We start from the raw sequence: 21238 nt of genomic DNA, 5'->3' as shown, positions 1-21238 counted from the left end.
AGATTTAAATCCTGATAGATAATTATCTCTTCTCTGCTGAAAAAGATGCATTTAAGATTCAAGTATCTAATAGCAGGAGAAAGACCTTCAGCTCAGACCTGAAATACTGAATTCCCCAGCCAATGGCTTATTTCATGGGTCCTTTGAAAATTCTCCTTTCCTCCCATACAGTTTTGCCCAATGCACCATCTCCTACTATTTCTCAGTGACCTGATCCTGGAGACCTTGGACCAGGGAGAAAATAACCTTAAAATATTGGAATGGAATGTTCCATATGGAACATATGGAATGTTCTCTGTTCACATCTACACTTCAGCCTGCATAGAGCAGAAGCCTTACTTTTTTTACTAGGCATAAAGTTAGTGCCCTGGTCCTGAGCTGCAGGATAAAAACAAGTATCAGTCTATTTGTTATGAAATGGTCACATTTGACCTTGGAGTTAGTCTTATTCTAATTTAGACCCCTAGACAATGCTTACTCTGTTCTATTAAGTCAACTGCTCAGTGAGAAACTGCAAGCTTTGTGTTCTGAAATACTCAGTAAACAATTTGTTTGTGGGCTTAATGAATATTTTTATGGTTTTATGGTAATTACTTTTTTTCAAAACAATAATGTTACAGGATGAAGTGATATGTGCAGAGAACTAAGTCTGCAAGAGTAGCATACAGAGATTCTGGCTGCTGTCACTGCTGATGCTTAAAAAGGGACTTCCCACATATTTAACACCTTACTCCCGATGATGCTTATGAAACAGACATTCCCCAAAGGAGGAACATCTACTGTTTAGGGGCACATTTTTATATACCCCAGGCTTATCACTTGGCAATGTAATTATCCTCATTTAAGAAAGAGCTGGTTTCCTTCTATTTTTTTTTTTTTTCCTAAGTCCGCTATCAGGGGCAATTAAGAACAACATCAGGATTCCCAATTCTCAGTATCGCAGGAGGCAGGTCTAATTTAAACCTCCTGAAGCTGAAGGAAAGATTCCTATCAATTTCACTGCAGTTTGGTTGCAGTTCTAATCCAATTTAAAATGAATATAAGCAAAATATAATTTATGGTCTAAAATCCCCTATAGCTACGTTGTAGTTACAGAGTTCAAAAGAAAGACAAAGTAGTTTCAGCCAGTTCCAGCTCACACTTCCCACTACTGCCTGTGGCTGGCGGTTCTGGACCAACAAACAATGCCTCGATATAGCAAAAGCTTAAAAAAAAAGCCAAAAACCTCACACACTTGCATTTTTTATGTTGGTTAGAGATATTAATTTAAAAGCCCCTGAAATGCACTTGTCAAACAGGCTTGAGCTGCCCAGTTGCAGCAGACAAGAAGCATCCTAGAAGCATGCCCAGACTGACACATCCTCAGAAGAGCTGCTCCCATCACCACACTGCTGCATGTTTCTTCCCCTCTAGTTGTAGATGCTACATGAAAATTAGTAGCAACCTTGAGGGACCAGAGCAGCTACTTCCTTGCAGAGACCAGGGCTTGAGGGCTTTTAAAGCCCAAAGAATAGGCAAGCGTCCTGCATCCCAGCTGCCTGATAGCAGATAGGTGAAGAGAGGATAAAAAAAAAAAATGCGTTGGTGCCATTTTTATTTGCAGGTTGAAAGGGGACAGGAGTTAAGGCAGGGTCAATCCTACCCCCTGCCCTGTACATCACTTCCACCCCAACGAAATAGAAGGGAATAAGAAAGGAACTCTGTCTGCATCAGTTGGTGCAGATAATCCTCACCCTACCATGTGAGATGAAGGCACGTGGTTCACAGGAACTGCCTCGTGTAGGAGAGCTGGGAGAAGAAAACACTGGGATGTAAAGGGAGAGAAAGGAAAAAAATCTGTAACTTTTATCAGTTGTTACCCTAACATTTGTGGATTCACATCCAGTTGATCTTTGTGCCTAGTTGTGTATTCTCAGCTACAGCCCAGAGGCTACGTGTCTCATGCTAGGGCTGCTGTCACTGACTTCCAGTTCCTAAGGACGGGATTTAGCCATGTGTTTAGAGTCCCTAGACATAAAGGTACAAGAACGTTGTTGAAGAAGGGTGAAGCCAGGTCAACAAGTTCCACGCTCTGTCCTGACCCAGGCAGACTGGTCTTCAGCAGTTCCCCAGCTTGTCATCCCACCTACAAAACAGCTTTGGAAATTCTCTGCACAGACACTCTGTACAAACTGATCTATTTGGAAATGAAGAAGTTCTAGATCAAATACTTGTTATTTATTCATGGGGTACTCTGTCAGAAAACCAAAAGAAGCTCTACTTCCCCTGAACACTGTGACACAACCTTTCTTTGACCCTGCAATAACACAACACTGAGTTGCCCAATTCTGCCAGTCTTCAATCAAGCAAAATGCCCAATAATTTCCAAAAGGAAGCTCTGCTCACCAAAGAGCCCAAGATTTGGCCTTAAGCTTGAGAGCTTTTTTTTTTTTTTTCCCCTCTTTTAAAGTGTTTCTTTTTCCTTCCATGAGCTACAGAAACAAATTAGATGACCACAACCTAGGCAGGGGTGCTCAGTTAGAGCCAGGCCACTGCTGAAGCCACCTCTGCAAGCAGATGGCTCTGAGCTGTTCCACCCTTCTTGCCAGCAATCCCCTGCAAGGAAACCAACTGAAGCCCCTGCAAAGGGGTAAGCAGAGACATTAGGAAAAGGCAGAGCTTCGCACACTTGGCACACTGAGAAACTGATTTGCAAGTCTGCATTTGGAGAACCTTCAAAGTTTTTCCTCTGTGAATAAATGCAGATTAACCTCTATGGTTCACCCCTTTCTGGGCCACTTCTTCACTGGCCTGCATTCCTCTAAGGTATAGAGCAGAGGCTGAGAAAGCATCAGCAACTGTTTCAGCATTTCCACAAGAGTCAAGTCAATTTGCTTTTATATACCAGAGAAGATTTCTTCAGCCCAACCCATGTTGCCTCTTCTTTTCCCCTACTCCTAATAGGTCCAGGAGTTTTGTTGTTGTTTTCAGTGTGTTCTGGCGGTCCAGATTCCTTTTACCTCAAGGCAGAAGCATTCTACAAAGCTCTAGGAATACACAGGATTCGGCTAGTGGAGTACCATATCTCCACCATGCCAGAAACTACCGCAAGGGACAAATCTTACCTTACCCCTGCCCTGTGCAGTGGTCATACGAAGCTGACAAGCACCAGACCTACCATGGATTTGATTTTCCCCTTTTCCTAAACTGGGTAATGATCCATTCAGAAGGTGTGGCTTGTGTTAGTGCCAGGCAGCTCTGCTCAGTTCTTTGAGCCTGGGTAACACCTCATAACACAGCTGTATTCCCTGACCTTGTGCAGTAATGTGTGTGTGTGTCTCTCTCTCTCTATATATATATATATTTGAGTATAAAAATACCGTGAGTATAAAAATCTCTGTGAGAGATTCTGTTCATAAGCCAGGCAAAATGATTTTCACCAATTGTTTATAAACCAGCATTGAAACCTGATAAACTCTGAAGTTTCAGGAAAAATCAGTGAGCAGAATTTTATTATTTTGCTGCTAAAAAGGCAACCAAAGAAAAGAACGGCAACACTTGGAAGCATTACATTCACAGCAAGCATAGCGTCAGTTGGCTCTCTATAACTATCTACAGATCAGAGGGCCAAGAGATGTCATCAGCATCACCCATTTCCGTCTCTGCTCTGTACCTCCTGCCCAGGTTTAAGGGATGACACCCTTTATGTGACTCATGTTCTGAGCAGAAGAAAAACAAAGATGCAGAAATCCTTGCTGGGAAGAGGACAAATACCACTTTAAAGCACTGGGGAGGAAACAAGAGCTTAGACTAAGCCTCTAAGGGGACACCCTTTAAACGAAGGGAACTGAACTTTGTGCCCATGGAGGTGCAGAAAAAAGTCAGCCCTGAACGAATATGAGGTGCCTACCAGAGCTCTGCTCAAAGCATCCTTGCTTCTGGGAAGAAGCAGAGGCCTGTACAGCCAAACCTCCTCAGTGAACACACCTAAAACAGGACATGGAAGCTACAATGGTAGATCAAAGAAAGTGAAGGAGGAAGGGAGAAGAGGGCACTCACAGCCCTTCCAACACTCCCTTTACCAGCACCCAGGGCAGGCACCTGCCACTCAGCTGCAGCAACACAGCCTCCACCCTGCCCTCCTAAAATGCACACACAGAAAAATCAAATTCAGCCTCTGAATGTAGTCTCCTCAAACTGACACTTTAGTGACCCGAGAGAGCATGATCCCAGCTTTCACAATTGGGAGTTTTCTTAGTATTCACATTCATCTTCCATAAATTCAGCTTCTGCAAGTGAGCAGAATGATTTGGGAACTGAATGCCGATTGCTAGCTTTGTATGAGCTGAGGTCAGCAGAACTTAACAGAACATTAGAGTTCCTTTTTTTATGTCATTAACTGCATCTGTTCTTTGTTATTTATGTAACAATTTTGCAGAAAATTAATATGTCTGTCAAGATACCAATTTTTCAGGCAAACGGCACATAGCTTTTACAGCTAAAGCACAAAGCAGCCTTCTACCCAATTGCTCTTCAGTGGCTGCATCTTGGAAGGTGCAGAAAAGGATGGGCAGGCAAGGCAGAGAGGAAGGGGAAAAATAAAACAGAGATTTACCTATTCCCCGATCTCCTGTGGTGTAATAAAAACAGGTAAGATGTTTCTGCCAGCTTTGGAATCAAGTCAAGCATGCCCCCATGACTTGAGAACAGCACTGTCATGAATGAAGGAGGTCTAGGTTTTACCAGGTAAGAGCTACATTTTCCAAATAAAGATTTAATTAATTAGTATCTGGTACAAATTTTTATTTTGAGATGAGTTTGCTCCATTAACAAGGATCCTGCATAGAATTGCACTTAAGTGTGACTAATGTGACCACCTGTTTTTGTTAAAAATGTAATTGTTTAATTGTTAATTTTTCACCTTTTCAGCATTTTAAGGTGTGATCCAAGACTTCACATTTAACATTATTTACAATAAGTTTGCATATAACACTTAATGTCCAGAGCAGAACTACATTTCCCTCACGGGCCACTGCAAAATCTCCCAAACTTCATATATCTGCCAAAATACTGAGCTGGTGCAAGGATTAAAAAACTTCTGAGGATGATTGGACATAATAAAAGTATACACACATGAAAAGGCAATGTGCGATGTCCTGCCAGACAAAGTTGATGTTGTCCTGGCCAGAAGAGCAAAGTTACTCCACTCTGAGTAATTACAGTTATTAAAAAAAAAAAAAAAAAAAAAGGAACTTTGAAGGTGCAGAGGAAAGAGCTGAAGCACACTGCTCCTCCAAGCCCTCAGTTAAACAGGTCAGCTCAAATCCAGGCTGTCTACAAAGCTCTCCTACAGCATCTCACACCACCTGCTGAGGTGATGACCTGCCGTGGCAGAGCAGCTCTTCTGATGGCTAGTTCACACATGCAGCCAGGCTGCCTCTCAGGGTGCACATTCCTGGGAGACTTCATCTCTCCTCAGTGCATGCTCCATCGGGAAGAGGCAGTCCCACCCTCTCCCTCACAGCAGCGGGAGAGCATTTGCTCAGAGGAAAGCTAGCCTTTTAAATACATTTTAGCATGTACATTCTGCATCCAATCAGTAAGTTAGTGAGACTTGCAGCAAGGCCTCTGGATTACTGGGACTAGGCAAAAGGGAGAGGAGCGAGATCTGCTCCCTCTTTCAGCAGCTGCTCTCCAAGATCAGATTAAGCACATCCAAGCTGCACCTACAGTCCAAAGGAGCTCCTCTGAGCTTCTTCGCTTGCCAGTGACTGGTTAACAAGCCTGTATGCCAATTCAGGGAAGGACAGATTAAATCTACTCAAATCTATAGAAGCTCAACATAGATTGGAAAGGCTGTAATTAAGGCAAAACTTCCATTATTTGATTGATTTTTTTTTTGCTCAACAATACTGTACCACAAATAAGCACATTTGAAAACATTCAGCAAAAGGCCAGTCTTCTGCCTCACTGAGCAGAGGGAACAGGATGAACAGGGACAGCATGCAAGAGAGGACACTCATGGCTCCTCCATTCTCACCACCTGGTAGGACTCGCTCTCTGCATCATTGGACCAATTTGCAGCTCCACAATCACACCATCTTCCCCTGTCTGGGAGGATCTGCCCTTTCTATGTAATAGCACTAGGGAAAGATTAGATGTCTCAAGGTTTTTTCCTGAGGTAGGCCACTAAGGCCTGCATCTGAGCCATGGTCATTTTCCTCCAGTGCAAATATATCACTTGCTGTGGAACCGCTCCCGATTTACAGGGCTGTAACACAGAGGGTCAGCCCTGCTCTAGCCAACAACAGGTAGAACAAGCCAACATACTTTCTAAAAAAATACTAGCTACTGACCTACACTTCAGAAAATTACATGCTTATTTCTCAAACCAGCTCAAAATCTGGACTCCAATACACTTGATTGTTACACAGCTCTGTTTTCTATCGAGTGTTTAGATCTGGAAAATATGGCTTTGATTAAAAATGGGCAACCCACCAATTACAGAGAATTTTCACATAACTGCTTGGCAAAGTAAGACCTGCAGTAGTATTAGCCATTCGTTAGAACTCTTCCTTTGCCCCTGAGGAATTACCTCTTCCCCTGGGTGACACCTGAGGATTGTGATACTAAAGGTTAACATGGCAACTGCCACAACGCAAAGATAAACAGTCTCAAAGATCCAGACATACCAACATTTTTACCCATTATAGCTCTTTCCCACTGCCTGGTATAATCACCAGTTTTGTGAGCCTCGGCTGATTTTGCTGGGCTCTCATATCTTTTACTGCTTCTATCTTTTTCATTTAAAAACACCAACACTCTCTTTGAATAAATTTAGTCTTGCAGAGAGTGATAGGCAAGACAGTCACTGGAGATCATGGCTCTAATCCTGCTGCATTTCATGTCAATGACAGCCTAGCAAGGCAGCTGCTCATAGCAAATAGCCAGGTCAATAAGCGCAGTTCTTTCAAGTAGATGAATCCAAGGATGAGGAACAAAGTCTATTCGCTCCCCCTCTTCTCAGAATCATTCCCCTCAGTGACTCTTCTCCAGCCATTCACTTACAGCAGCATTCAACATCTGGCCCAAACAAACAGATTTTAGGAGGAATTTTACACCAAGAGCAAAGACAGTACACAAAAGCCAGGATCCCACTCTAATGCTAGTGAAGGCAAAGCACATTCCACAATTCCAGGGAAACAAGATCAAGTCATAGCATTTCAGCTGTCTCAAATCAGTCAGGTCAGCACTTAATTTATTACAGTTTAAAAAAAAAAAAAAAAAACACGCATCCACCCACCAACATACACAACCCAAGCTTCTCTCCACCAAAATGTCTCTTTTCAACAGAGTTTTCCAATCCATTACATAAAGCTGCATTTTGGTCACTTCAAACATCACACTGAGTGCTGCTCTGTTACATGATTACACCTCTTCTGCTGTCATAAAAACACAAGAAGTAAGGTTTGTTTCTTCTCATTTCTTTATCAAATATCATCTGGCATTTGCATAAACTGCAAGGTAAGCATCAACATAAGTCACATAACCTTTTTAAGGAAATAAGATAGTTCTTTAAAGAGTAAGATCTGCACTACACCAAACACTCACCATGCCAAGGACTGCATATACAAACTCCTTTCCTTTTACCTGTACCTGCCAGAGTCATGGATGTGCTTTCAACCTGCCTGCGTGCTGCAGGTTTGCACACACAAAGGCCATGCACAGATTCTCTGCTCACAAATGGACTTCAAGTTACTAGCATCGCATTCAAAAGCGGTCACCTGGCCCTGTGTTTTACATCCAACAACATGCCCTGCTGACCCACCAGGCACCAACCTTGTCTAATATTCCTTGAAACCCTGCAGTCTGGGATTTTCACCACAGAGGTATTATTTAAGGACATTAGAAAGGACACAGCAGAACCACTGAACTTCTGGCCCATAAGCTTTACTCACGGGATCGCAGTTCTCTCCAGCACACTGGGATGAGGGATGAGCTTGCAGCACAGGAGAAAGGTTTCTGCGCTGACCTCCAGAATGAAAGGGTATTTCCCATGCTTGGGAGAGGCCACAGGGTCTCCATGGACCACAAGAAATATGATCCGAGCGAGCTGGTGTGACTGCAAAAGCATCTAAATCCACACGACTGTCAAATTGCATTTAGGAATGGCTTTTCTTTTAACTTTGAAATTTTCTATTTTTTTCAAGTGGCCACATTAAAAGAGAGAAAACATCTTGTTTTCACTTTCCAGAAGTTCTGTGGTGTCTTAAGTGAAACTGTTCACCAGTTAAACAAATGCTGGGACGGACATAAAAACGTGAGAGAATTCCCAGCAGTCCCAGCAGAGTTCCCAGCTTCTACAACAGCTATCTACTTTTCACAAAAACTCTATGTTCCAAACTGAAACGCATCTTGTTCAACCAAACACTTATGTACCCACTTATATACCCAGCATATATTCCCAGATCTGACCTTGCATAATCTATTAAATGCTTCTTCACTGTTCATTTAATCCATTCCCTCTCTATTTCATGATAATATATAGTGTTAATGCTCTTTACTTTTGCACACTGCCTTCCCTGCAGATCTCAAAGTATTCACAAGTACATGAATTAATCCTCACAACAAACTAGATTCATTTCAGCGCTGCTGCCTGCAATTAGAGACATTAGAATTAATTATCTCACCCAACTAGTCTTAAGTATTTGTGTTACTATTCCAACCAGATTTCATCCCTCTTAAAAGTCATTTGACTTCTCATCACTACAGTTTGCCCATCTTCAGCACAAACTTCTTAGTAAGGAGCCAGCGCCGGAAGGCACTTTCACACCTACTTTACTTTTCTTATAAAGACAGAGCTCTGGATAATCCATCCAGGTTACTGTGATTTATGGACACCTTGGCACTTGGAGGATTTCACAACAACTTCGTTCGGTAACTAAGCTCCCAAAAACTAAGCATGGAGGAAACTCTGAGCACATCTACATCACGCACACAGAGAGCGGCACCAGTGCTAGCCAACAGGCCCCAGGCTGGGCTAACTGCATCAGCAGCACTGGTCACAGCAGGGCAAGGAGCCATGCTTGAGAACAGAGGTGTCCCTCTCCAGGTGTGGGACTCAAGTCATTATCTCTGCTTTGGCCTGTGTGAGGAAACAGCTTCTGTGGAGCACCCCAAGCAGCTTTGTTACTGCTGGATATGGAATATGTTAGTTACACAACAGTGGAGTCCTCTAAGCCTCCTGCTCAAATCACCAAGCTGAAATATACCTGACACTCCACATCCTCCAGGACACAGGTGCTCAGAACAACTATCACAGTGGGTAAAGCCTCTTCTTCCACAACCACTAACTACATCAGCCAAACAAGATCCCTTCTTTCAAATCACCTGGTAGCTGCCACCATTTCTGGGAAAAGAGAGCAATGGAAAATGGTCAAAGCTTTCAGCTAAGCCGTACAAGACAAAATGGGTAAGCTGCACTTTTCAGTGCACATGCGTAATTACAACCTGAGGAACATGAGGAACGTGAATATTTAAACCCAAGTGCCTACAAGTTTTAGGCACCCAAAACCTGCTGAGTGGCATTTTTCCAGGATCTCAAATTTGGAAGTAGGTAGGTGTCCCTGGCAATAAATTCTTACCCCTGTCTAAGTCTGCTTGTGTAAGTCACTACATGTTTTATATGTACAGTAGTTCTCAGCTAAGCACTAAATTAATATGCTTATGCTCTGATGTGTTGGGCTTTGCTTTTTTCTTCCTTGATGAGTCATAGGCCTTTTCTTAAAAGTTTGCTGGAACATGTAAATAAGACATTAGAGATCTAGTAAAACTGCTCCAAAACCAAGGAATGAAGTTTCAGACAATGTGAAATATTCCAGCTGGAAGAGATATGGCTTGCTTAGCCATTTTCTTGTGCTCCTCGGTCTCACAGTGCATCTAACAAACAAGGCTACACTGATAGGGAGTTAAAACAATATAGTACGGTTAATAGAAAGAGAAAACCCATACCACAAGAGAAATATCTGCTCTAGTGTACCCCCCCCCCCAAAAAAAAAGGCTTCCACACAGGCACAGTGAAAAACTCATAAAAATTCAGCCAAGCACTGACATTTATTGGTCAATAATTAACACATCTAATTTCGTTAAGAGTTGAAGGATGGTTCTGCTCCCAAGTTAACAGACGTTTTGCTACCAACTTCAACAGGAGCGGATCACACCCTTGGAATATCTCCAAGGGATGCCACATCACACAGGCTTGAGATATCTATTTCCTGTCAGAACTTGAACATTTCAAGCAGTTGAATGCAGTAGTCTGAAATGATTAAATGGCAACAGCATTTCTAAGCTAGTAATAAAGCTTACAGACACCAAACACGCACATTCCTGTTTTTCTTTTGTTGCTTCAGTCTTGCTTTACATCATATATTCCCAACTCTGTCAGAAAAGAGGCACTTTGTCCAGGTTTGCTGTAAATCAAACACTGCATCAGCATACGCTAAGAGACATTTGGTTTCCTCAGCCACAAATTAAGTAACGCTTTTGGACACAACTAATTCCAACAGCAGAACTGCTCCACTGCCAAACGCTGCATGACAGACACAGACATTGAAAGACCATAAGAGCAACTTAACATGCCCTCCGGCCAGCAACTCCACAGCCTCCTCCCACAACGGGACCCGCAGGAGACCAGAGACCCCGAGGAAACAAGCAGCAGTCTGAGCGCCCATTTGGCCAACCAGTCCCTCGCCTGACAGCATGAAACAAGAACAAGACATCCCAGGTTTATAGCCCCTCCATGAGCACCAGAGCCCTGCTCCAGGGCTCACAGGGCACTAGGCCTCCTACCAAATGGAAAAGCCCTCCAGCACTGCACAGCTCAGGGCTGAGCACCGTGCTCCAGCTACTGCAGGGGGGAGCCCTGGAGAACCTGAGACCAACTCTGCAGACGTGCCACAGAGACTGTCAAGCACTGTCCTTTGATAGCTTTCAGGATATAAGACGTAGGTAGGAGGCCAAGCCCAGAGCTTTTTGTTTACTTGTGCAAAACTAAGTTTGTTGACTTATTGCTGCTGTTATTTCCCTGCCACTGCAGAGCAACATTTTTAAACATCTGAAAATTACTTTTCCAGTCAAACTGTTTTTTTCTTAATTACTTTAGTATTTAGCAAAATCTCTTGCTTTGAAGGCTTTCTAAACATTCAATATCCATACGGCTGTAACAGAGACATTTATCTCCTAGTTTATTAATCACAGATATTAAGGATTTCAGCCTAGATTGGCATCTCTGTTGCTGCCACAAAACCAGCAGGAGGAGTATAAGTGAAGAAGAGAAATTCTGAATCAAAGGCACCAGGATTATTCTTTCAAATGTAGACATTACATAATTTGAGGAAAACTTCCCACTGAAAAGTGTTGGCTTTGATCACATTGTAACTGCAGCAACTTTACAGTTGTCTGTTCCTTCAAAACCCAGTTTTGTTTCTATTTTTCTAAATAGAGTGGCTGCAGAACCTATTAAATGATTTACTCCTAATTCACAAACTAATGTGTATGAAGTTTCAGTGTGTGATTTAACATCAAACTGGGACATTCACACATATAAATCTTTGTGGAGGGTCAAGTACAGAGGCTAAGTAAACAACTACTAATAGGAGCTAAACTCAGATAAACAGTTTTTCACTTTGAATCTTGCTTAGGATGTTTCTTCAACCCCTCTAGAGGGTGTACCCAGTTGGGTTGACTTTTGTGTGCATTTGGGGGGGAGGGAGCGGCGATAAAAGCCTGATGTTACTTCTGGGAATTTGACTGGCTCTTACTTTAGGAATGCAATATAAATCTGGCTTGGAACTTGTGACTGTGTTCTGAAAAACGAACAGATCTAATGAATTGCTCAGTGTTTTATACAGAAGCCCTGTGGCTTTGGAATTACCAATTGCCTAGCACGCTCCAAACCAAAGCAACTAAAGCACAGGCAGCACTCAACCTTTGCAAATCAATAGCCTCTTCACAAAGATATAGATTCTTTGAAACAGGCAAAAGTAAATTCCTTATCTATATACATTTTGAATGTAAACATCTACTTTATTTCTGATCTGTAGAGCTGTGTGGTTCATCCCTCCTCTCCCCCTTGACACACGGGCTGCATCATCATATGGCTTAAAAAAAAAATACCAGCTATGACGTTCAGAGAGGTACACACACAGGTAGATTTTCCAAACCATATGGTGACAGAAAAGGCTAACAATTAAACTAAGACTTGTTATATCATGACAGCGCATACGCTCATACCAACTCTCTAGTCTATCAGAAACCTTATTTTACATTAGCACCAGTAAAACACGTGGCTGTTCTTTTGGAAATCACCATCATCCCCTGAAACCTGTGCTTTTACTGCAGCACATTCTGAACCAAAGGTTAAAAGCACACCTAACATACTACTTTGGAGAAAGGGGGGGAAAAGGGTGGGGGGGCCATCAAATAATCGCCCTATTCACAGTCAAGTTTCCTGCAGCTGAAAGGAAGAAAGCAGTTGTGTCTGTCTGTAACGCATGCTTCTGTGCAAGTGAGAGTCACTCAACTTTCCATTTAATACACGTCTGTATGCATGTTACACATCTAGTACACACACTGAAATATCTGTTCCATATTTTATATTTCTCTTTTCCTCCTATTACATGTTCTATCACTTTCCAACTTTGATTAGAGTCACGAATGTATAGAGGGCTAGCAGGGATTTCAAAAAACTATCTAGGGCCACTCCCACATTTTCATGTGACTTTTCATACTATAGACAAAAATAAGACTTCTTTTTCAACAGCAGCATTACTCTGCTGACTTTTATCATTTTTTTGCACCAGCTTCACTGCCTTTATGTTCTCTCCCCAAACTCTCCTATTCCTTCCTCCTTGTGTACTGTCCTTCAAGTTCCAAACTTTCCCTCTCGTTTACCATACTATTTGCCACTAATTTAGCCCTTCGCTCACTCTCTTCATCTCTTGAGTCATGCATCTAGTCGTATGCAGCAGCACCACTCACTCATACATGCACATGCATCCAGAAACCTGCACTATGCTGCCTATTGTCTCCGAGCGCAAGATCAGAGACAGCTCTCACAAAAGAAATGTGTATATACAACACTGAGCTTGCAAGTACATTCCAGGGCTCAAAAGTCAATCTTGTCATGCCAGCAAAGTTTCTCAGTACAAAGAAATGGATTTGCATGGATGACTATGTACATAAAGTATAGAAAGGGTTTGGATGGGCCTAGGTATCTACTTCCTCCCTTCACCTACATATGAGGCCAAAGGCTTTTCAACAGGATGTTATCAGCAGCATTTCTTGGTCGTGCTCCAAAAATGTTTGCTGGTACTAGTGGGTGGCCTTCTGGAAAGATCCAGGATATCTAGAAGCTCAAGCCTACTTGTTAGAGTAACAATTCACTTTTGCTAGACAGATTACTACAATTATTAACAGAATTTGGACTTTGTGTCCCATCCCGAGACATCAACTGCCCCCTGCTTTGCTTACTGCAACCTCTTACTGGGTACTGCGAAAGGGGCTGTCTTCCTCAGGACGGCAGAGCGCCGCATGGAAGTACCTTTGGAAGGCAAAGAAAGGTGACAGCTCATTGTGACAGGACTAGTTATTTCTCATTATTAAGTACTTGCCGTATTCTGCATGGAGATGTGAGAGATACTGAGGACAAAGTAAAAAGTAGCAAGAGGTGGAAAGACACTCTGGATGCCCAGCGGAACTGGGGAAAAAGCCCTCTAATACACTGTGCAGTGTCCCTTTATGTCAAACGTATTAATGACAGAAAAACTGCAAACACTGCTTGTCTCTGTTTCTCTCTCTGCAAAGTCTAAAGTTTCTTCTCCCCATTTTCACGATGCCTTTTCCCTTTCCTCTTCAGTCCAAAATGAGGCAGTTATTAAATCACTTCTTGCACTTGATCCCTGTATTCCGACTGAAAACAGCAGGCAGCCCTCTCTGGGTAACGGCTGCAGCACAGGACAGGCAGCTGTGATGGCAACTCAGGCAGGGGCTGCACAGGAGCATGCAATTGCTGCCTGTGTCCCTCTGTCAACTCTCCTTCAATTTTTGACAGTATACCTGGAAAGCCACAGGACATACAGAAAGATCTTGTCCTACAACAACTTACCACATCAGCATGACCGTTTAACACAATGCCATTTTCCTGCCTGGTAGATGACGAGCGGTAGGTTTACAGGCAGTCTCAAAAGGACTTTGATTTGAATAGGCATGCCAAAAATCAATTTTTGCCTTAAATCCTCTTTTTCAACACCTAGACATCAGACTGAAGAGTTCTACAGAATACACAGAATTTAAGTCAGTGCCTGAGCTGATGAGTTTCCAACACCCACAAAAATCTTGCTGACATCTTAAAGGAGCATATTCAACTTAAAACATCCCTGAAACAACTTTGACAATTTACCCCACCACATAGAAAGGCATCAAGAACATTTATGAAAGTGAGTGAAATTACTATTTGATTGCTTCTCCTCTCAGTGTCTGTCACTAAACTGAGCATGCTTACCAAACTGTCAATACCTTGAAGGAGGTCAGGCAGGGGGTCTCACAGAGTTGAGTGTGAAGCAGTTGGGGAGGGGGCTGCAGGGTTAGCAGGTACAACTACAGGGGAACTGAGCCTTACAGCTTTAATCAATCCAACTGCAAGCTGCTGCCAAAGGAACGGCCTTACCCTCCTGATGCCCTCCCTGACTACACCTTTTCCTCTGGGTCAGATTTAGCCTCTAGCCATCACATGGCTGAGGTGAATCAGAACAGCTCAGTGATCCAGCTGAAAACAAGCCCCCCCCCCACTTCCTTTTTTGCAGGCTTAGTTTTCAGTAAGATCAGAGAGCGCATGTGGCTGCAGCGTGCTGGTGGTAGCAGTTGGAAGCATCAGCCTATTACCTCTCAGCTGTGCAGCTGGGGGTAGGGAAGACTGAGAGATTGCTCCTTTTGCAGCACTGTCATCTTAGGTCAGATTAAACCAACTGTAGAACGATGTTTTCACTCCCTCTACAGATACGCTCAAGCCTGCCAGAAGAAATGAAAAGGATGGAGAAGGTAAGGCAGGAAAGAGAAGCCTCCAGCACACTGAAAGACAAAACACTGCTTAGAGCGTGGCACAAGCAGGCCTGGCTGCTTGTTCTCGGGACCTGCTGAGTCGCCCACTTCTTGGCTCCCTCAGAGACTCTCCTGAGGATCAGACCACACTGCACACATCCTGTCTACATGAGGTCATCTCCATGAGGCCCTGGGTGCCTGCAGGGGTCCTAGGTGACTTCTGGAAGGCTGCCCATCCTCTTAGGGCACAGCGGCAGCCCCCCATGGACAAAAGCACAGCCCAGTTTCCCACTGCCTGGAAAGCATTGCTAGCGGTCTGGATCTTGCCCCTTCTCTTCAGGTGCTTCTGCTAAGGCTCCTGTGCTTGCTTTCACTTAGTGCAGACACCATGAGTGCCTCTTCTCCCCTCTCATTTGCTCTAACAATGCCTTGCGGTCACCTGCACTTTGCTGACTTTTCCAGGAGGAAGTGGCATACAGCCAGCCTGACTCCCTCATTCCCCCTCACCCCCCAAAAGAGCTGCTTGCACTTCCTCAGGAATCCCCATATAAGCACAGAGAAAAGGCAAGACGGCAGCAACAGCAACTCCACTATGTATTTTTTTTTGCCCTAGATTAGAGGTTCCTTCTGAAGTGGAAGAGCAAAGTGCGGGAAAGCAGCCAGGGATTGCCAGCACTACTGCAGTTAGGGGAACACCCAGACCCACAAACAAAATGAATGCAATGTAGAGTTATTCCTCTTCCAAAGAGGACTGATTAGTTACTTGACCTCAAATTCAAAATAAGTCACTGTTCAATTTTTCAAAGTAGCATTTGGACATAAGACAAAATAGAGCAGCCTGTGGACAGCATAATGGAACAGCACCACGTAGAGCAGCCCGCACTTTGAGCGGACAAAGCAAGGATTGTCGGGGGGGGGGGGGGCATGGTAAAATTAGCAGTGTCACAATATGAGCATTTACTCACTAGACAATTCATCTCATCTAATTAGGGAGCATTAAACATCTGCTCTGTTCATGCTACTTTGTTAGACTGCTAGGCTCAGCATTTTTGTTTTCCAAGGGTATCACAGGTATCTGAACTCCTACCGGATACTCTGTGACTGCCTTCTAAGCACGCCAGACAAGCGCTAAGGGAGGCAGTGAACAGGCAAGCAAAGACATCGAGTCTGGATGTTTGTGGGCTGGGATACGAATCCCATTTCTACTGGCTTTCCTTTATTAACACTGTGTTTAAAACCCTCTCAGAGAAGTCAGTCTAAATAATCTGCTCTAATATCATCCATAAGCAGACTTCTCTCTTCTCATTCTCCTTATCTCTTCAGCCTGCAGCCACGCTGGGCCAGACCCTGACATGCGAACTCAGCCAAAGCTCATCTTTCGCTTCAGCAGCTGAATCAGAACTGCAGGATCAAGCCCATCAGGACTTATTAAAGCATCAGCAAGTTATAGAAATCAATCCTCTCTTCTACAGCACCCCACTTTTCCAGGTTTTAAGTGCTAACAGGGTGCAAGTCACAGTAGCGCTTCTTTGTGCCACTGTAACAACACACACCTACAAGGCAGCTGGCACACACACTCCCCAGGCACAAAGGTGTAAGCTTACTGCTGAGCTCTCTGACACAGACCACATCTGCCGAGGCTTAGGGCATGTTGCAACATGTTGCCAGAGAGTATACCTGCAGGTAGTGACACTTGCAACAGGCAAATTCTTATAAATTGAAAAAAAAAAAAAAAGGAGAGAAAAGAACAAAAAACACAACACACACTCCCCAGGTTCCTTACGGAGTCCCCAATCACACCCAGGCCTCCTCGCTGCACACCCAGCTCCCCTGGCCACAAGAAACCCTTCCCAGAGGCTCAGGACACTTATAACTCACACTTCTTACTCTAAATACATCTTGGTTCTCCATCTTCCACTGCACTCCACTGAAATTTGAGGCAAATATTTCTTGGTACATGTTAATTAACATCTCCATCCAGCTTCTGCAGATACTCAGAAATCTGTTATTCTCCTCAGGTGATTATGTTCCTGCAGCCCCTTAAAATCTCACACCAGGTGCTAGACATTGCAAAAGATGCAGCAGATGACAAGTAGCTTTCTTACTCAGCACTGCACTAAACAGAGGAAGAAGGGTAAGACTTAGGCAGTAAGCAGGCACTGTACTCAGCTTCGTTTCTCTGGGCACAAAAGCTTATAAAAACAATGCTATGCAGGTCACAAAAAAGTTTACCTTGTACTAGAGCGTACTGCTTGCTCAACTACCTCGTCTGATCTTTCACAGATCTGTCTTACTTGCATCACAGATCACAACTTTGCACTTGCAGGGCCTTGCAGCTCCTCCCTTCCACGCAGGGCACGCTAACACTGAATTGAAAGTGGTCCAAAACCACTTCTCATTTATTAAGTTAATATGCATCTCCATCCTCAGCAACACTTGCATCAGAGATCACACCCCATCAGCAAAGCCTCCCTCCCCTCAGCACCCAGCCAGCACACACAGGCTGAGAGAGATAACTGTCCCCTCAAAGGCCAGACTTTGCACCACTGATTCAGAGCAGGCCATGTCCTTCCATGCCTGATTCTTACTCTCCTGCTACGAAGAATTGCACATAGAGCCCCCAGAACACATATCCCTAATTCAAGCAGGGGACACAAGCCACTTCTGAAGGCCACCAAGATCCTACTGCCCTATCTGGCAGTATCTAAGGACTTATCCTGAAGCTCCCGGTACCTACGAGGAATAGGGCAGTATTTGGACCCTCTGGGATTCTTCCCAAGGCAGGCATCTTGTCCTTTTCCATTCATTAGAAAATAAGGAGGACAAGGAATTTTAATCTAAATGTTGGTGCAACTACAAAACGCATTCACTTGTTTCAAGAACTTGTTTTTGTTCTACAAAGAAGCAACAAAGAGTTTAAGAGACCCTCCAACAGCCTGACTCAGCTTCACCAGAGACAGGTATCCTCTCACCTCTCAGACACAAATCCAAACTCTGCCAGGCTCACGTGATAAGTAAGAGAAGCCCTGTAAGGCCGCACAGGCCAGAAACAACGCCATGGGCTCCCACAAGCACTCTCAGCTAGGACAAAGATTTTACTGAACTAGGCACTGAAAATTGTTTCACCAGTCCTGCTCATTGTCTACAGAAAGCAAAATATCATAGTTGGCTGGAAAAATACGATCGAAAACACCACAACTGTGAGGATGCCGGAGCTTACTGTGGAGGCGCCAACAGACTGAAAGGCACGCAAGCACAAATCAGTCTGACCCCGAATTGCACAAACAGCTTCTGTACTACTTCAGACAAGTTTCCTATTGCACCTGGAAGGGGAAAACACTAAAAGTCCAGTAAACTGTAAAAAAATTGGCAAGAGGAAGACAACATCAAGTAAGAGAGTCTCAGCGCAAACACTTCTGACAGCAATTCGGAAAACGGTACGTAGTGATCCAGGCTTCTCTACCGACAACCAGAGCCTTCAATGGGAAACGGGTCCAAGAACAGCCCCGAGCACCAGACCTCTTCAGAGGCAGAGCTACTCGCGTGGCGAGCGAGGCCCGGTGGGCGGCCACCTCCTTGCCGGCCAAGGTCCCCGGCCCCCCGCGGGCAGCCGGGCACGGCGCACCCCGCGGAGCCACTCACCGAAGTACTCCTTCTTCATGTGCATCTCCAGCTCCTTCTCCAGCTCCAGCGTCAGCGCTTCCAGCCGCCTCTCCGCCTGGCTGGGGCCGCTCTCCCGGCACGGGGTCACCTGGTAGGGAAGCTTGAATTTTGGAGCCGAAGCGGAGCCTTTGGTCGGGCTGTAGGTGTAGGGGGGAGCCGCGTCGGGGGCCGGCGCGGCCGGGTGCTGCTGGTCGCGCCGCGGCGGGGACTGGGCACGGATTTTGTGGTACACGTCCGCCAGCTCCGGCGCGGCGCAGTCTTCCTGCAGGCTGGGCCCCAGCAGGGAGGAGCGGGGCGAGGGCAGCTGCAGCTCGGGGTAGGCGCTCATGGAGCCCCGCGAGCTGCGCGAGCTCTGGCTGGAGATGCTGGAGCGCGGGCTGACCACGGCGGCGCCCGCCCCGCCGCGCCCGCCGCCGGGGCCCTCGGCGCTGCACACGCTGGAGCGGGGGCTGGCCACGGAGAGCCCGGCGGCGCCCGCCCCGTCCGGCTCGGCGCTGCCCGGCGGGCCGTACCTGGAGTCCGAGTAACTGGAGCGGGGGCTGGTGGTGCCGGAGTACTGGCTGGCCGTGCTGGAGCGGGGGCTGGCGTGCCGCTGGTCGTAGCCCATGCTGATGCCGCTGGTGCGGTTGCTGCTGGGCTTGCTGCCGCCGTCGTAGCTGGTGAGGCTGGCGCGGGGGCTGGAGTGCTTGCTGGTGTCGCTGGCCGTGCTGGCGTAGCTGGAGCGGGGGCTCAGGGCGGCGCCGTCGTACTGCACCAGGCTGGCGCGGGGGCTGCCGTACTTGTCCTGGCCGGGCACCACCAGGCTGGAGCGGGGGCTGGAGAACTTGTCGTAGGGCAGCGCGGCCGCGCCGCCCAGGCTGGAGCGGGGGCTGGAGAACTTGCCGTGCTCGGGGCCGGGCGAGGCGGCGGCCGCCAGGCTGGCCCGCGGGCTGGCGGCGCCGTACTTGCCGTCGGGCGCCCGCCCGCCGCCCTTGGCCACGTAGCCGGCCTCGTAGGCGCTGCCGGCGCCGTAGCGGTAGCCGTCGGCCGAGTAGCGCTTGCCCTTGTCGGCGAAGCCGCTGTAGCAGGGCAGCGCCACCTCGGAGCGGGTGCAGAGCCCCTCCTCGCAGCACGGCGGGGCGGCGGGCGCGTAGGCTTTGCCGCCGGGGAAGGCGTCGGCGGGCGGCGCGGCGCCGTTGGTCCTGCGGCCCCTCTGCTCGGCCGTCATGTGGGCCGCGATGACCCGCTTGGTCTCCTCCAGGTCGGCGTGCAGCGGCAGGTCGCGGCGGCCGCCCCGGCCGTACGCCCCCTCCGGGCACGGCTCGTAGAGGGACAGGTCCTCCAGGAACTTGCTGGCTTTCAGGGCTACGTCCTCCTCGTACTTCTCCATGCTCGGCGGGGCAATAAACACACCGCCCGTGGGGGGAAGGAAAAAAAAAAAGAGAAAAGGGGAAAAAAAGGAAGAAAAAAAAAAAGGCAGCTCCCCCCGCCCCGAGCGCCCCTTCCCGCAGTCCCTGGCGGGGAAGGCGCCGTCCCTCGAGAGCGGCCCGGCGGCGCGGCGGTCACCTCGGCGGCATGCCGGCTGCGCGGCGGGCGAGGGCGAGCGCAGGCGAGGAGCCCCCGTGTCACTTTCCAGCCTTAAATAAGTTGCTGGGTCCAGTCAATGGCGCGCTGCGCGGAGGAATTTGCGCTCGGCGGCTCCCTGCCCCCGCCGCCCCCGGCCGGCCGCCCCGCGGCGGGGCCGCGGCCGGGCCCGCAGTCGCGGGCGGGGGGGGCGAAGGCGGCGGGCGGGCGGGCGGGCGGCGGCGGGGTCGGGGCGGGCGGCGCGGCGAGGCGCGGCGCGGCGAGGCAGGGACTCCTTTGTGTGGGGCAGGAATGCGAGGAAGGAGACTGGGCGCTGCGTCCCGCTGGAATGTAGTTAATGCCGGAGCCAAACAATGATTCTCACCGAGTCAGGCCGGGAGCGGGCGGCCGAGGCGCTGCTCGCCAGCGGGCCGCCCCTCCGCCCCCCCCCTCCCCTCCCCGGGGCCGGGCCGCCTCCGGCGGGGACCCGGCCTCCCTGGCACGGCGCTGGCCGGGCCCCGCGCTGGCGGCGGGCGGCTCCGCCGAGCGAGCAGCATCCGCGGGAAGGGCGGGCGGGGGCGCCGTGCCCTGCCGCGGGGCGCTTCCCTCAGAAAGATCCCTGGCGGGGGGGGGGGGGGGGAAGAGACGTTTTTCAGACAAATAACTAACCGCGTCGGAGCGGCCGGCGTTAGCGGAGCGCCGGCGGCTGCGGGGAATCCCCCGGCGGGGCTGGCGCTGCCGGGACGCCCCTGCCCGCCGCCGCCGCCCTGCTGGAACTTTCCGCGGCCCGAGGGGGTGGGGGGGGAGGGGGCTGCCTCACCCGCGACCGTTAAACGCCCGCTCTCACCTGAGGGCGGGGCGGGGCCGGCGGGCGGCACCTGCGGCAGAGCCCCGCGCCGCCGCGGTTTACTCCCTCCCTGAAAACCGGCGGGGGATGAGGGAGGCGATAACCGTGCTG

General features: G+C 47.7%; 1 protein-coding gene across 1 annotated transcript in view; it reads right to left on the bottom strand.

The window, feature by feature from the left end:
* The window catches only part of WTIP (WT1 interacting protein), a 92907-nt gene extending 72491 nt beyond the window's left edge, over window positions 1–20416 (bottom strand). Inside the window, exon 1 of the mRNA XM_068955912.1 lies at window positions 18718–20416. Coding sequence (XP_068812013.1) covers window positions 18718–20107 — 1390 coding nt within the window. The 5' untranslated portion in view covers window positions 20108–20416. The remainder of the gene's footprint in view (window positions 1–18717) is intronic.
* Between the last annotated feature and the right edge of the window lie 822 nt (window positions 20417–21238).

Source organism: Struthio camelus, chromosome 10, assembly GCF_040807025.1.
Source record: "Struthio camelus isolate bStrCam1 chromosome 10, bStrCam1.hap1, whole genome shotgun sequence".
Lineage (NCBI taxonomy): Eukaryota > Metazoa > Chordata > Aves > Struthioniformes > Struthionidae > Struthio > Struthio camelus.
This window is presented reverse-complemented; position numbering and strand designations above follow the sequence as displayed.